General features: G+C 43.7%; 3 protein-coding genes across 3 annotated transcripts; all 3 read right to left on the reverse strand.

The window, feature by feature from the left end:
• Positions 1-2,255: 2,255 nt before the first annotated feature.
• Positions 2,256-15,358, reverse strand: LOC101864715 (suppressor protein STP22 of temperature-sensitive alpha-factor receptor and arginine permease). Its single transcript, XM_005107960.3, has 3 exons — positions 15,186-15,358; positions 5,092-5,156; positions 2,256-3,306 (listed from the first exon to the last, which is right to left on the reverse strand). The coding sequence occupies exons 2-3, from the start codon at positions 5,135-5,137 to the stop codon at positions 2,276-2,278; spliced, it is 1,077 nt and encodes a 358-aa protein (XP_005108017.1). The 5' UTR covers positions 5,138-5,156; positions 15,186-15,358; the 3' UTR covers positions 2,256-2,275.
• Positions 7,223-10,398, reverse strand: LOC118478527. The gene has a single exon (XM_035972320.1). The coding sequence runs from the start codon at positions 10,316-10,318 to the stop codon at positions 8,795-8,797; it is 1,524 nt and encodes a 507-aa protein (XP_035828213.1). The 5' UTR covers positions 10,319-10,398; the 3' UTR covers positions 7,223-8,794.
• LOC118478528 lies at positions 10,726-12,390 on the reverse strand. Its single transcript, XM_035972321.1, has one exon. It carries the CDS (start codon positions 12,018-12,020, stop codon positions 10,815-10,817), a length of 1,206 nt encoding a protein of 401 aa, XP_035828214.1. The 5' UTR covers positions 12,021-12,390; the 3' UTR covers positions 10,726-10,814.
• Positions 15,359-16,061: the final 703 nt, after the last annotated feature.

The raw sequence follows: 16,061 nt of genomic DNA on the forward strand, positions 1-16,061 counted from the left end.
CCCCCACGGAGACAAACAGTTCAGCAACTACAAAAACAGAAGCAACAGTAGCAGAGAACCAATCAGGTGTTGACAGATCCTTCATTATAGCTGCCAACAGTAGCAGAGAACCAATCAGGTGTTGGCAGATCCTTCATTATCACTACCAACAGTAGCAGAGAACCAATCAGGTGTTGGCAGATCCTTCATTATCACTACCAACAGTAGCAGAGAACCAATCAGGTGTTGGCAGATCCTTCATTATAGCTGCCAACAGTAGCAGAGAACCAATCAGGTGTTGACAGATCCTTCATTATCGCTACCACCATGGCCCAAGCACATCGTTGTGACTCACGCCAGGTGTAGTAATGGAGGTTCATTGAGGGGATGGCTACAGTGACAGCGTGGCGCTCACCACCGGTGTTTGTCTGCTAGGCTACAGCGACAGTGTGGCGCTCACCACCGGTGTCTGTCTGCTAGATCATTGAAGGGATGGCTACAGCGACAGTGTGGCGCTCACCATCTGGGTTTGTCTGCTAGGCTACAGCGACAGTGTGGCGCTCACCATCTGGGTTTGTCTGCTAGATCATTGAGGGGCGTGATGGGGCAGTCAATTCACATGGAAATATAACAACAACAATAGTAATATAAATGACAGTCATAGGAACTGGCAATATAACAACAACAATAACAATATCAATGACAGTCATAAGAACTGTAGTTACTAGAGAGAACAAGAAGAGAATTAGCCATACTACAATACATCCATACACTGCCAATTTTCACTCCTCACACCTCACAAACGGACACACTCACGCACACACATGACAAAAAATGTTCCTTTTACAACATCAACAAAACTAGGGGGAATCAGAACTGTATCATCATCATCCTCATTCTCACCATCACATGTGAGGCAGCGTGGTGAAATCAGGCGCTCGTCAAAATAATGAAATAGAAGAAAAAGGCATTTTTCCACCACTAGCAAAATTCTACTTGAATTTTGGTTTTTGGCTCACAACCTTTTATGTCCATTTAAAAACACATTTCTGTGTGGATTTTACTGAAAAACGCTGATTAAAGGAACAAAAATTGCAGATTTTCAGTTTTCAAGGCCTCTCAAGCTTTGGAAGTCAGCGAACTTTGGTGGCCATTTTCTCGTTAATTTTACCTCTGAAACCAGGCGACCCCCGCATCTGCCAATGGCAAATATCTCGGCAAATATCTCGGCAAATATCTCAACTTCTGTCCAAGGTAGGTTGGTACTTTTCCCACCCAAAACAAGGCAAATGAACAAGCTCTAAGCTGACACCATACACTCCACATGCCCAAACATTGACGAGCGCCCGATTCCACGGGGTTGTGACATATATATATATATTATATATATATATAAAATCATGTATATATATATATATATATAGATATAAAATATACATAAACACATTGAGTCCTAATGAAATGCATTCAACGCAGTGTGAACAGCATCAAGTCTATGATAAACATTTTGTATTTGATGGGTTTACAGAGTCTCTCGCATGTTCGAGGGATGGAGGGGGGATGTTGTGTGTGTGTGTGTGGGGGGGAGGGGGGTGTTGTGTGTGTGTGTGGGGGGGAGGGGGGTGTTGTGTGTGTGTGTGTGGGGGGGGGGGGATATGATGTGTGTGTGGGGGGGATATGTTGTGTGTGTGGGGGAGATGTCCCCCCCCCCCCCCCCCCCGCCTCTCCTAGAGTACCTTGATGGTTATAACGGAGCTGAACCATGTTCCCCCCCCCCCCCCCCTCACCCACCCCTATCACTTAGAGTACCTTGATGGTATAACGGAGCTGAACCATGTTCCCCCTCATCCACCAAGCCCCGTGTGTACAGCTCCTCACAAGACACAGACTCCTGTACAACAAGTCCATTAACAGACACCCAGCCATCACACCTGCCACCGATCAGATCCTCGTCAGTGTCACATACCCCTCTCCCCAGCTCCCAGTCGTCCCCTCTCCCCAGCTCCCAGTCGTCCCCTGTCCCTGTCTGGCTCACCACCCTCACCCTCACGGTCTTCCCTGACCCCTCGGCCAGACCCAAAATACCTGGGTACTGACCGTTAACCAGCTGCACTATCATTGTCTTTTCCTTCCTAAACAACACGTAACCATAGACATAAGATTGGCCCTGGTCTATGCACCAGAGCCGGCTATGCTGGGCTCCCCCTGAACCCACCCAGCTGCTTAAGTTTGAGAGGAAGAAGTGGCAGACGTACTCTCTCCGTGTGTCTCTAACGTCCTGAACCACCTTCCTCATTTAACGTCCTTCAGCGACCAGCTGGTCGATCACCCCTCGACTGTCTGACCTCAACAGTTCCATGGCGCGACCCCCCGTCCCTAAATCCTGGCTTATCTCCCCCAGCGTGTGTTGTTGTTGTTTAGAGGCGTGGCACAGCTGGTCCAGCGAGGCCCGTGCGTGGCCCAGCGAGGCGCTCACTCTGCCCACTTCTTGCTGCAGTTTGGTGTAGGAGAAGACGGTGATGCGGACCAGCCTCGACACGGACCCCTCACAGCGCTCTGCCACGGCCCTACTCCTACTCACTTCTTCTGCCAGCGTGTCTATTTTAGAGGACAGTTTGTGCTTTGTGTCGGCCAGCGTGACTATTTTAGAGGACAGTTCGTGCTTTGTGTCGGCCAGCGTGTCTATTTTAGAGGACAGTTCGTGCTTTGTGTCGGCCAGCTTGTCTATTTTAGAGGACAGTTCGTGCTTTGTGTCGGCCAGCGTGTCTATTTGAGAGGACAGTTCGTGCTTTGTGTCGGCCAGCTTGTCTATTTTAGAGGACAGTTCGTGCTTTGTGTCGGCCAGCTTGTCTATTTTAGAGGACAGTTCGTGCTTTGTGTCGGCCAGCTTGTCTATTTTAGAGGACAGTTCGTGCTTTGTGTCAGCCAGCTGTGTCATCACTTCAGTCTCCGCGTCAAGAAAGTCGCTGACCCCCTTGAGCACACAAGACTTCACGTCCTGGGACATGCGTTGGATCTCCGCTAGGATTTCTTTCTTGACCACGCTCTCCGACATACCGCCTCTACTGGGGGGTCTGGGGGGAAGGCGTGGGGGGGGTCGGGGAGGGGGTACCGGGGGTCGGGTATCGGGGGTCGAGGAGGGGGTACCAGGGGTCGGGGAGGGAGTACCGGGGTTCGAGGAGGGGGTACCGCGCTGTGGGGTCGTCCTGTCTGCCAGATTGGTCACCACTGACTCCAGACTGGACAGCCGGTAGCTGGTCTTTAGGCTCTCATTATGCAGATCCTGAATTTTCTTGAGGACGGTTTCCAGGACAGTGGAGTTGCGCTCTGAAACAAGGTGGTCACTGAGTGAGGGGGACTGGACGGAGAGGGAAATGTCTACAACATGGTGGTCACCGAGTGAGGGAGAAGGAGAGGGAGAGGGAGATGTCTACAACATGGTGGTCACTGAGTGAGGGGGACTGGACGGAGAGGGAGATGTCTACAACATGGTGGTCACTGAGTGAGGGAGAGGGAGAGGGAGATGTCTACAACATGGTGGTCACTGAGTGAGGGGGACTGGACGGAGAGGGAGATGTCTACAACATGGTGGTCACTGAGTGAGGGAGAGGGAGAGGGAGATGTCTACAACATGGTGGTCACTGAGTGAGGGGGACTGGACGGAGAGGGAGATCTTTACATCAGTTTAAGTTTCAGTTAAGGTTTTACGGTGCTCACAACTGCATTAGGTCATTCATATGAGCGCCAAGGGGGGGATGTCAACAGAGAAGTTCAAACGGGGAATCAGGTTTACTCTGCTCACCTCTCTAGCCTCAACAGCACAAAGTCTGCTTCGACTATCAAGGCACCCCGGAAATAGCGGGTCACAAGAGAGTGACAAACATACAAAAAAAGTAGAGGGAAAATGCCAACAGTAAGGATGAGGGGAAAAAAAGCAGCAGTTCCCCCTGAGTTGTTCCAACACAGTATGAGCATGACATTGATAAATCTGTCCATTTACAATTGTACTGTGCTTGTTAATATCCCCCTTTGGGAATGGCATGCTACTGGTGAAAAAATGCCACTTAATTCGCATTTTACTACGACTCTTATGCAAAATACCAAATATCTTTCTAACATAACCACGATGACACATAGTCATCATGGTGGATAAATGCTTGTCGCCATTTTGGAACATACCATCAATTTACATCAAATTTTCCCCTCTCGTCGACATCCAGCCAAGCACGTGTGGTTGCATCTAGATCTACCACTACTCGACCATTGGAACACAGTGCCATGTTAACCATTACTTGGTTTCAATTTTCAAACATAAAATGTTTAGATCTGATGACAATATAAGAAAACTTAAATGGATTTGTCCCATCCATCGTTGTTGTTCTCGCCGTCTTACATCGCACGACAATACGCTTGGAATGGATCGACAGGAACCATGCACGTTCCTCCACCCCTATTACTTCTCGTTTTCTGATTGGTACTTTCGAACATAACAAATGATGACAGAGCACGAGGCGTGGCGGGATTTCCGTTTTCTGCAAAATTACGTCCAGTCACAGCCTGGGAATCAGTCAGGGCAGAGAGTAAACATTGATCGATATTATGCTCGTTCCAGGGCCCCAAAATGGCCGATAGAAACGAAGTCACAGGGAATCAAAGTTTCCTTGCAAAATGACTACACGAGTTTTGCTCAAAATAGAAAATCTAGAAGGCTGACAAAGAAATCACAGCCACAGATATCATTGTTCCTGATACAGCAGCACAAATACTGTAGTTGTAGCAGTGAAAGTGGAGAAGGACGAGTCTCTCCACAACTATTTCATTGTTGAACTTGACCACAGAAAAACTACAAACTCGACGCGTCACGTTCTGCTTTCTAAAAATACATCGATTTCAGAACTAAAAACAATTGTAAGATTTCTTGTGATGGCCCGACCGTTCTATCTCGGCTCCCTGAGCTGAAACATCATATTAGGCACAACATATACAATTGTCAAAGCTGTAGCACCATTTTTATTGAAATAGGAAAGGATTTTGTAAGATGAAGAAACCCCCACTCTTTGTTGGCAAAGGCTCATATACACAAACACATGCGTGCACACACTTGTAACTCACCGACAGATCTTTGGAGAGCTTTCAGGTCTGTGCTTGTGGCGGCCATTGTTGTTTCTACTTTTGGCCTAGAGGACATAAACAGAAGTGAAGAAATGATGGTGGACAAGACATGAGAAAAGTGAACGTTTTACACAACAGGTGAACGTACGACAACAGTCTTACTACAGTACAGGGTGATCCAAAAAAACAAAACTGTTCAACTTTTTTTCTAACGGACAAAGTTTGTACTGGAATGTTTCAATTTGGAACAGAGTTCATTCATTCAAAAGAATTTGTTTGACATAAAGTTTTTAAAGAAGAAACTTGTTTTCGAAAATGGAAATGGCTTTTAAAAAAATAAAAACCAGCTATAAATGCAAAATGGATCAACTGAAAAGACCTCGTAATGTAAGGAGAGTCATGAAATGATTGGTTTGTTTTTTCCCTTCCTTTTCTTTTCAAAAATCCAATCTTTCCAAGCCTGTAACATTACAATTATAATTGTATTTTTCTTTATTCTATTTAAATTCTAACCCTGATGACCCTGGTTTAGAGAGGTGGCTCCAAAACACCAAGAAAGCTAACGGTGGTTTTTTCCGGCAGGCGCTATTTGAAACACCGTGTTCTGATTATCTCCCATGCTATTTGAAACACCGTGTTCTGATTATCTCCCATGCTATTTGAAACACCGCGTTCTGAATAGCTCCCATGCTATTTGAAACACCGTGTTCTGATAATCTCCCGTGCTATTTGAAACACCGCGTTCTGAATAGCTCCCATGCTATTTGAAACGCCAGTAGGCCTACTAGAATCTAGATCTAGATGTAGTAGCCATCGTTTCTACATGATGTTAATATTGTAGTTCTGCCTGAATTGTGGAAGTTTTCTCAGTTTCTTGATAAACATCCTAAGATTTGACTCCTTTTAAAATATTTTTATGACTCTGTCTTATTCCGATCACTATTGGGTAGATCTAGATCTAACAATTGTTTCTGACACTGACATTGTCTGCCCAAAAGTAGCCTTGTTCATCTCTCATAATCAGAATCGTTGGAGTTTGAGCAGGTAAGTGAAAAGACGCTTGGATAACAATAACAAGACGGTGCAACTCGGTCTAAGCACTAAATTTCCTGTTCGCAGTGTCGTCATGCAAGAGCTAAAATTAATTATTAGATCTATCTCTGCATGCACTTTATATTTGGCCATCACAAGATGTCACCAGATCTAGATTTCTAGGCTTCGGCGTTTAAATTAGAAGGGGGGAAAAGGGTGTCTACATTCTCTAAGGTTGGGCCTGGAGAACGTCAGCTGTCTACGTTCTCTAATGTTCAGTGCTTCCAAGCACGGCATCGAATCCCGGGCCCGGAAGGTTTTTTTTCTTCTTCTCTTGAGCCAAAAGCTATTTTTGTTAAATAATTAGACTAACAGACCAAGGAAAGCCACTACTGAACTTTCACCAGGCCTAAATTGGTAGGCCTGAAAGGGAAAGTATAGACTATACTAAGGCCTACTTTGTAGGTAAAAGCTCCTCTTGGGGACAAAACCAGAATGTGCATGCTTCATCACTACATAACAAAGTAGGCTACAAAGCAACAAGTTATAATTGTGGAAAAAATGTTGCTCAGTCGGGAAGAGCAGAGGAAGGAAAAAAAACAAAACAAAACTTCCATGACTGGAATTCGTACCCACGCTCATAAAATAACGGTTTGACTTCAAACGCAGACGCGCCGTCCATTCAGCCCTCAGAACTTCCAACAACGAAGCGTAGATTAAGCCTTAAATACATCAACACAAACGTTTTATTTAGCACTGGCGCTAATCGCAACGCGGAGTTGCAAATAGGCACTTCCTTTTTAAAAATTATTTTATGGCGCTTGCAACTGCATAAATAAGGTCGTGGGCGGTTGGCGGGTGCTCTGGTGTGGTTTGGAACTTCTTTCCTATAAAAAATCTATCGTCCTTATCTCCCCTCCTTCTTTTTTATGTTTGTTACTCTGTTGTAACACCTGTAACCTTCTGGCGCTCATATGACCTTCGAGCGCCGTAAAACCTCTACTAAAACAAACAAATCAATAAGGTCATGATAGACCTAGGAAATTTTATTTTTGTCCGCTTATCGATTTTGGACCATCAAGGGATCCTTAACGTGCACAACATGCACACGGGACCTCCGAGACTTTTCACCCTTGTCCAAGAAGACTAGAATCTAGAGCTAGGTGTATTCTAGGGTTGATCTTTACACAAAACTGGATGATACGGTCAGGCAGGGGTGAGGGTGGCTGACTCAAAGACAGCAGATTTAGATATTAGAGGAAAGAGTCAAGGAGAAGCAAAGCTTCTACTTCTATCTCTGCCATGTCTTTTATTTCTACTACCTTCTTCTTCTTCTTCTGGCTGGCCTCCGTTAGGAGGGCGGCAGTCTGCCGCAGGCAGACAGGTAAGCGGCAACCTCTTGGGGCCTCGTCCAGAGTACATCCGAGCCCCGTCTCGTGTTGTTCTCCATAAGTGGGCCTCGATATGCTTCCCCCCGCGGGCACTCATACAGTGTGGCCACTCATACAGTGTGGCCACTCATACAGTGTGGCTACTCATACACTCATACAGTGTGGCCACTCATACACTCATACAGTGTGGCCACTCATACACTCATACAGTGTGGCCACTCATACACTCAGACAGTGTGGCCACTCATACACTCATACAGTGTAGCCACTCATACACTCATACAGTGCGTGCTGCAGGTCGTCAGGACTTGTGCCACACGCCAGACAGGAATCATTGGGAGCGGGGCCTATTGCATGGAGATACGTCTGCAGGATGGGGCTCTTCGCGTTGCATCTAAGCTGCGATAACACTCTTCTCTGTCTGACGGTTAGGTCTCTCTCTTTGTCACTCTCCGGTGGTGGCTTCACCTTTCCCCCAATGGAGTCGTGCACTCGCCCTTTCTCCCATGCGTGGGCAATGATGTAACGCGAGATGCACGAGCTTGCTGATGCAATATCGACTGGAGTGTTGGACTGGTCGAGGCGGCCTCCCTTGTTGGCCAGGGCGTCAGTAGATCTTGCGAGAACTTACGGGCAAAACAAAATGGCGACCTGCGTAGTTCGGTTCGATTCGAAAAGTGAAATAGCCATTGCACCTTTGTAGACGATCAAATTAGCTTACTTTTGCGCTATTATAATAGGCACTTGGATAAAAATGTCAATGTTTTCAAATCGCTTTAAAAATAATATCAATGCAAAGAGCTCAGTAACACGATTCCAACGCTACCTTAGTTATTGCTCTATGTTGTACGGTTTTTGAGATATGGCATTTTAAAGATCTTTTCGAGGGGGTAAATTCTATATAGAAAAAAAAAGGCAATTTTTGTGATCGAAACAGCAAGAACAATAAGGGAAATGTTAGCTGCTTCAATATGCTGCTGCGTACATGCAAAAACCAAACATTTTCTGAAACCTTGTGATGTTGAGGACAAAATAACAGTCAGACGAGATTTCTCAAAATAGTGTATTGTGTAATATTGGGCAATGTTATGCAACACCGTGTTGCGTAATGCGGCTGCATCGTCCTGTGGTCAAGATATTTTGCCATAACTTTTTTATAAATTAAGCTAGAACAATAACTGAGGTATCATTTTAAAGGTCTTTTCAAGACCTTTCTTTTGAAATATTTACAAATCAAATATCTGTACAACTTACAAAACACTGATTAGAAAACTTATATTTTAACAAAACTGCAGGTCACCTAAGATGAGATCAGTACAAAAGTCTTTAAAGTTAACATTTGAGTCCACAGCCCCTTCCTCACCTTCTTCTAGGGTCCAATACGATATTGTTAAAATTTTCTCTGTCTTTTTTGTCTTTGACTTTAGAATCCTACCTTTATATTGTACATCCTCTAACACATTTCCTTTCCTAACATTCCAGAGATGTTCTATTTCAATACCATCCGCAGCATTTGATCTTTCACCAAAGCTAGCAAAATAATCAACAAGTTTGTCAAGCTGTTCCCCTGCAATATTTTGAAACAACACAGAATCCAAGCCAGTACCATTTTCGAGAACAGTCTTTACCTCCCGAGCAAGTTTGTTGCGTCTGGCTTGATCTCTCTGCTGACTCTTTACTTTCTGTCTCTCCGTGACGAAACGGTCTCTCCTAACCTTCCGCTGCTTGCATAAATCTCTATATTTTTTACCCTCTTTCACACAAAAATTAATCATTTTCTCTTGTTCTTCCTCGGACTGTAACAAAACCCATTCGAGTGTTTTGTTCATCCTTGATTTCGTTAAAGAGTCAAGAAAGGACATCTGTGCATTTGGAGCACGCTTGGACAGCGCATCTGCAATACCAAGCGTCCTCTCAGCCCAAATGTTGTGTACTGGGGCACTAGCTGCCTTCTTCTTGATTTCCTCTGATGGGTCAGCCAGCAATCCTTGCAAGTACTCGTGCAGCTGGAGCTTCATTTTCTCTTTAGTGACTTTGGCAATGACGGCCACGACGCTATTGAATGCCACTCTGTCCACATTCTCCATGGACAGGAGGGACGCCAAAGTGTCATCTTGAATGAGAGGGCGGCCAAAAGCATCCTTCTTTGAGAGCAGAGCTGCCTGTGGGGTCTGCTCAACCCTGGCAATAAATGCTAAAGCGCATTTAAGGTGCTGTACCAGCTCGAGATGGCAACGCTTACTGTCTTCTGTATAGAAGACTGCCATCCAGGGTCCAGTGAGCAGCTTTCCCCACAACCCAAGGACTTGCAGATGTAGCAGGATGGAAGGGTTTTGAAGGTCCTCAACAGCTGAGGATTTCAGACCTGTGCTATTGTTGCAGGAGTACTTCAAATATTTCAGAAGAAGTGTCTGATGAAGATAAATAGCGCCAGCTGAGTGAAATAGCACATGGAAGCGGTTTCCAATGTACCGCGGAAATGTGCTCAGCGGCAAGCCATGCTCCTTCAAGAAATTTTTGAAAGCCCCTGGGTCACCTTTTGCCTTGTAACGAAGTTTGGAAATGGCATAAATAAGGTTGGCAGCCCTGCAGTCAGTCCCATACAGTTTGCTCGAGATGGTAGAATTCAGAGCTTTAAGGGATGACCTGACAGCAAGAGAAATCCCATCAAGAGGATGCAGGTGGCAATGAAGCTCCAGGAGAGGACGCTGAAGCTTTTCTTCCAGAAGCACAACAGTGGCATGATTGACACAGGCCCGATCTGTCATTGTCGACAGAATGCTGGCACATATTTGGCCGAACATCTGCAACGTTCAGTTCATGGTACATGCTAAACACTGTAGCAAGGTCGTTAATTGTCTCTATTATGTGGTTGGCATAGTCTTCTGCTCGACCTCCTGGCAAAACAGACAGACTAGCCGTAAGTGTCACAGTGGGTGTCACGAAATGAATTTCATTTATGTGATCACCTCCAAGAGTAGTGGCATCAAAGGCCAGTGTAGTTATTTCTTTGGTAATAGCTTCACAGACTTGAAGCTCTGCTAGAACACCCATCTCTCTCCCCATCTGCGCAACAGTTGTAGAATCTGGTAAAGTGGTAATCTCAATACCTGCTAGACTTTTTAGACAGGATTTCACGATGGGTGACACTGCAGCTACAGGAACATTATGCTGCAAACAAGTGTAAGCAGTCAACCTTAATTTATGGCTATATTGTTTTTCGTTAATTTTACATGATGTTAGAACATTGTTTTCATCATTTAATTTGTCATGTAAATGATCAATTAGAACGTCCTTTTTTTAAATATATTTTTTATCTCTCTTTAAATCTTGGTATTGCTCTTTAAGAGCCTCTTCAAGTTTTATCACCTTACGGGTTAGAGTGTCTTGTTCTTTCTTAGCTTTGTTTGCAACTTTAGCTTGTTCAGAAAGTTTTTGTTCTAAGTTTTTATTCTGTTTGTTCAAATTTTCAACTTCTTTGGTTAGTTGTGAAATGTCTATTTTGAGGCATGCAATTGTGTCCCGATACTTATCGATTCTTTCTTTATTCCTGGCAAATGTTTGGTTCACTCTGCCAACATTATATTGTTTTCTCATGTCAATTTTTTTTCTCTTTTCTGCAATAAATGCTTTCTTAAGTATTTTGTTTTTGGCAACTTGTTCAGACAAGCTCTGCTTTGAATTTGAACAACTCCCACAGGCATGGCGGGATTTAGGGGTCAAGTCAGGTAGGTCATCCTGGTGAAATGCAGTTGCTATAACTGGAGAAACAAATGTCGAAGGAAACGACTGAATAGGTGCCGATGAAAGCGGCTGATGGAGAGTCGATGGAAAAGACTGAACAGAAGGTGCCGATGAAACTGGTTGAGGAAGAGTAGATGGACTTGACTGAATAGGTGCCGGTGAAACTGGGCGAGGAGTCGATGGAGACGACTGAACAAGAAATGTCGATGGAACCGACTGAAGAAGATATTGCGGTGACTGACTTGTCATGGTGACAGTTGAAGGTGTGACTGCATATGCATGATCTAAAAAAACTTCAGTCTGAGGAAGAAACGGAGGAGCAGCAGTAACAGGTGTTGACTGCATAAGCGGGACAGATACCAGAGGCACGGCAGAATGAAGTTCATCAAGATGAGAGTCAGGAACAGAAGTCTCCTGTGAACTTGTTTCTCGTTTCTGTGGAAGTCTAGCCACTACATCTGTTTGCAAGAATGTGTGCATTTCGATCCAATGTTTTTTCAAATTAGTTCGCCAACATTTTACTTTCATAACACATTTTCTGACTACAAAGCGCATGCTACTCGGGTTTGCTAAAATCTCTCTATTGCTGTGCTTTTGCAGAAAGTCTACAACACTTTGAAAATTTTTTAACTCTTTGTAAAGCCAAACAATGTTTCCATTTACAAAACAAGTCTTAAATGTTGGGCTATTTAGTGGCACTGAAAATTTTGAATCTATAAAAGAGTCAAAGTCAGCCTTGCTTTGAGGAGGGTTTTCCATCATTGCCTTTCCCTCAAATTTGTTCACTTGTCACATATGGTAGAATTAAGTTTAAGTGTTTATCAAATGATCTTTGTCAGTGTTCTGAGATCATGTCTGACACTAGATTAAATTATCGGAGATCTTGACACAATTTTACCCCACATGCCCTCTCTACCAAATATAAACTCAAACCGAATAAGTATTATATCAAGTCGTAAGAGGGAAATCACGGTCACTCTCGTACACTTTTGTGCACGTCCATTTATTTACATTTTTACAGCGAGTGACTGTACATGATAAATCACAAATGTGGGTGCGTTTGTAACTTTGAGAGAGAGAGAGAGAGAGAGAGAGAGAGAGAGAGAGAGAGAGAGAGAGAGAGAGAGAGAGAGAGAGAGAGAGACAGAGAGAGACAGAGAGAGAGAGAGACAGACAGACAGAGAGAGAGAGAGACAGACAGACAGAGAGAGAGAGAGAGAGAGAAAGAGGTGTTAAGCAGGGTGATTACATAAATGTTGGTGTGACTGACACTTGGGTGAAAAAGAGGAAGAGCGAAAGGAGGGAGGAGAGGCTAAACGGAGTGACTACATATAGCTGTGGATGCGCTTGAAACCTGACCTGGGTGAAAGTGAGAAGGAAAGAGAAAGAAAAGAATAAGAATAAAGTAAAGAGAAAGAGAGAGAAGAGGGGGGGGGGGGGTAAACTGAGGGACTACATGAAGAGGGTGAGTTTTAAAAAGTGGAAAAAAAAAGAGAGAAAGAGAAAGCTTGGGGGGGGGGGGGGGACTGAGTCGTTACATCCTATAGGATGCGAGTGTGCTTTAAATTAAATTTGAGCTGGGGGGAAATAGAAAAAAGTTAGTGAAGCTGGGGAAAAAAAAGAAAAAGAGTTAGTGAAGATGTGGAAAAATAAAAGTAAAAGTCAGTAAAAAAAGTCAACTATTTTCAATATGATGATGTGGCTCTGTCAATCTGTGAATAAATCCAAAGGAACGGTGGCAGTGGCAGGTTCAAGGTAGTGATCAAAGGCACAGGGGCTGTGGAAAGAGAAGAAAAAAAATTGGGTGAAATTTTCAAATTGAATTCAAAATCAATTAAATAAATTATAGATTCTAAATTCTTTTATTTGTCACTTGGTGAAGTCTGGTCTTGTGACTTGTCTGGGCAATGGAAATTTGAAGTAGAAATATGGTGAAGGAAGACATGCCTAGACAAAAGAAAAGCCTATATAAGCATCATGTAGATATCTATCTTCAAACTGTTAACAGATAGTAGTGCGGAAAATTTAAAGAGATATTTAAAGACAAAAAGCACACAAACAAATACAGAAAAAAGAACGTGCGTGAAACCATGGAACAACAAGAAGAAAACTAAAAATGGCTGTTACATTTCCCTCCCGCCTACACGGGACTCCAAACTAATTGTTACATGGTGCAACTTCATGAAAATTATACAATAGTATATGAATTATTGTTCAAAATTTCAAATAATTCAAAACTTCTACTAGAAAACATTCTTCAACGCCGTTTAAGGCAAAATCAACGCCAACAGTACACGTTAGCGTGGGTTAAGTTCGCTTTCAGCAATGGCCGCCATGACCTCCCGGTTCACACTCAGCAGCGCGATCGATAATAGGTCATGCTCATTCATAGAGAGTGACCTATTTAAATTAGGGCTCACACGCTTATGCCTCAACGTACAGCATTGAAATTAACAAATAAAAGAGATAAAAGGTTAAAGAAAAGATCATGAGTAGTACGTAAAAAATAAAAGATATACTCTTTAAATATAAAGGCTTGAACTTACCTTATTTTCAACTCCTTGAAACTCCGAACACAAACAACCGATCATCAAGTGGTAAACACCATTAGACGTGCCTTTCTTTTGTCTAAAATTTGATAGGCGGAAGTAGTCCATAATTTGAAAAGAACACTGTAAACGAAACAAAAGAAATAGGTACCCCTTTCCGGAAGCCCGATTTCTGACACAAAACGCGGCGGCCGCTGGCGAACGAAATCTCGGGCCGCGCGGGCCGATATCCAGGTGCCTAATTATAACGTTATTTTTTTTTTGCTTTTATCAATTTGATCATCCACACCGATAGACAGTATTCCGAAATGAGTAAAAACAGGTCTTGTTTCACACCGGGTGAGAATAGCCAACGGTGGCAAGTCTCACCCGGGGTGAGAGGTCAATCATATTTTTATTCTCACCCCGGGTGAGGATAGCCACTTCCATATAAATAAATGTCGAAAGTGGCTATTCTCACCCGCCCGGAAGTTCTCGCAAGATCAACTCCTCCCCTCTTCTCTCTCTCTCTGTCTCATTTTGAATACTGTCTATCGGTGTGGACGATCAAATTGACCAAAACAAAGTTTTAAAACAAATGATGTTAAAACACAAAAGTAAATTAATTTGGTTGTCTACAAAGATGCTACGGCTATTTAACTTTCCGAATCGAGCCGAACTACGTGGGTCGCCATTTTGTTTTGCCCGGAAATTCTCGCGCTACTCCTCTCTCTCTTTCTCTCTCTCTCTCCACTGCCCACAGACAAAATTGTACGCTTTTAGTAGGCTACAGTTGTAATGGAACATTTGTTCACGGCACAGAATTCTACAATTTTTCTGTTATCACAGTGTAGAATTCTGTGGTTTAGGGTGAACGCAAAATTTGGTGAATGCGCACCGGGTGAGAATAGCCACAAGACTCGCCGGCACTATTCTCACTCCGGGTGAGAATAGAGGTGGCCATAAATGTCTATGGAGTTAGGCCAGGACCACTTCTCCCGAAGAGTGGTTATGTCTAGATCTATTCTAGATATCTAGAATCTTATGATTCTAGATCTAGATTAGATATAGAATCTAGATATAATAGATCTAGATCTAGAATCTAGTTGAAGTGGTTTGGACTTGGACTTGACTTGGAATGAGAATGAGGAAAGTCAACATCAACTGATTCTTCGGAAGGACTTCCGTAACGAGCGACCACCTCATCAACAAACACAATAAAGAAGAGGCCTAACCCTAACCCTACCCCTATCCCTAGATCTACCCTTACCCCTAAATTCTGCTCTGTCTCATAGTGGTCGCTCTTTACGGAGGAAGTCCTCCCGATTCTTCGTCTGCTGTCAATGAAGATGGTGTCCGATCGCCCGATGATACCGATCATCATCGTCTGTTTCCTCACCTGTCGGTCGCCAATCACTCAGTGAATTCATCGCCACTTCTCTAGATTCTAATAATCGTTCAACTTGGTCCATGCTCATCGATCGTTTCTGAGTGAGGCATTTAGATAGATATATCTAGAGATATCTAGAAAAGCCTATCCACTTTCCAAAAGTCGGCAGAAAAACACTTCGAACTTCGAACTACTCTTTGGAGAGTATGCCGCTTACGGTGTTTACAATGTATACAAACCGAAGGCCCTTCTCTGCGTGCATGTCCACAAAAACAAAACCTTTGTTGACCTCTAGATCAACCGAACCCCAGAAATTTTAGGAATAGCATCGCACATTTCAATAAATAATAGCTTTACGTAAACTTCACCTTCTCTTCTAACAAAATCTGTTGGGAAAAGTTTATGTTTTAAGTTGTAAGCGATCAATCATTTTATTTTGCAAAGATGGATAAGTGGTCTGGATGTGTTTTTGTGACCAATTATCTCTCGAGCCGCGGCCGAGTCAAACCTAAGGGCGATAACATAAAGAACGCCGAAACTTAAGCGGCTGAAAATGGACGCCGACATGCGCCAGTCGGTGTCTGCTTGACTCCACATAGAGGGCGTCTATTGCCGATCCCTTTAAGTTCGCGTTGCATTGATCTACTGTTGTCTAGTCTGCCTACATCTATCGTATCTAGAATCTAGTTGTAGGTCTTGAGTGATTACAAATTGACAAGAATTGACCCGTCATCCGAGAGGGGGAGAGGGAGAGGAGGAGATAAGATAAGATAAGATAAGATAAGATACATCTTTAATGTCCAGATCCTGGCACATTGGTTTGGTGTTCCACCACGAGTACACACACACACGTACACACACACACACACACACACACACACACAA

Source organism: Aplysia californica, unplaced genomic scaffold (assembly GCF_000002075.1).
Source record: "Aplysia californica isolate F4 #8 unplaced genomic scaffold, AplCal3.0 scaffold00646, whole genome shotgun sequence".
Taxonomy (NCBI): Eukaryota; Metazoa; Mollusca; class Gastropoda; order Aplysiida; family Aplysiidae; genus Aplysia; species Aplysia californica.

Bases quoted from the DNA above. Each gene is read 5' to 3' on its own strand.
- LOC101864715 (XM_005107960.3), bottom strand. From the start codon at position 5,137: ATGGCCGCCACAAGCACAGACCTGAAAGCTCTCCAAAGATCTGTCG. The intron at 3,307-5,091 runs GTGAGTTACAAG...ACCTTGTTTCAG, and splicing joins AGCTCTCCAAAGATCTGTCG to AGCGCAACTCCACTGTCCTG.
- LOC118478527 (XM_035972320.1), bottom strand. From the start codon at position 10,318: ATGTTCGGCCAAATATGTGCCAGCATTCTGTCGACAATGACAGATCGG.
- LOC118478528 (XM_035972321.1), bottom strand. From the start codon at position 12,020: ATGATGGAAAACCCTCCTCAAAGCAAGGCTGACTTTGACTCTTTTATA.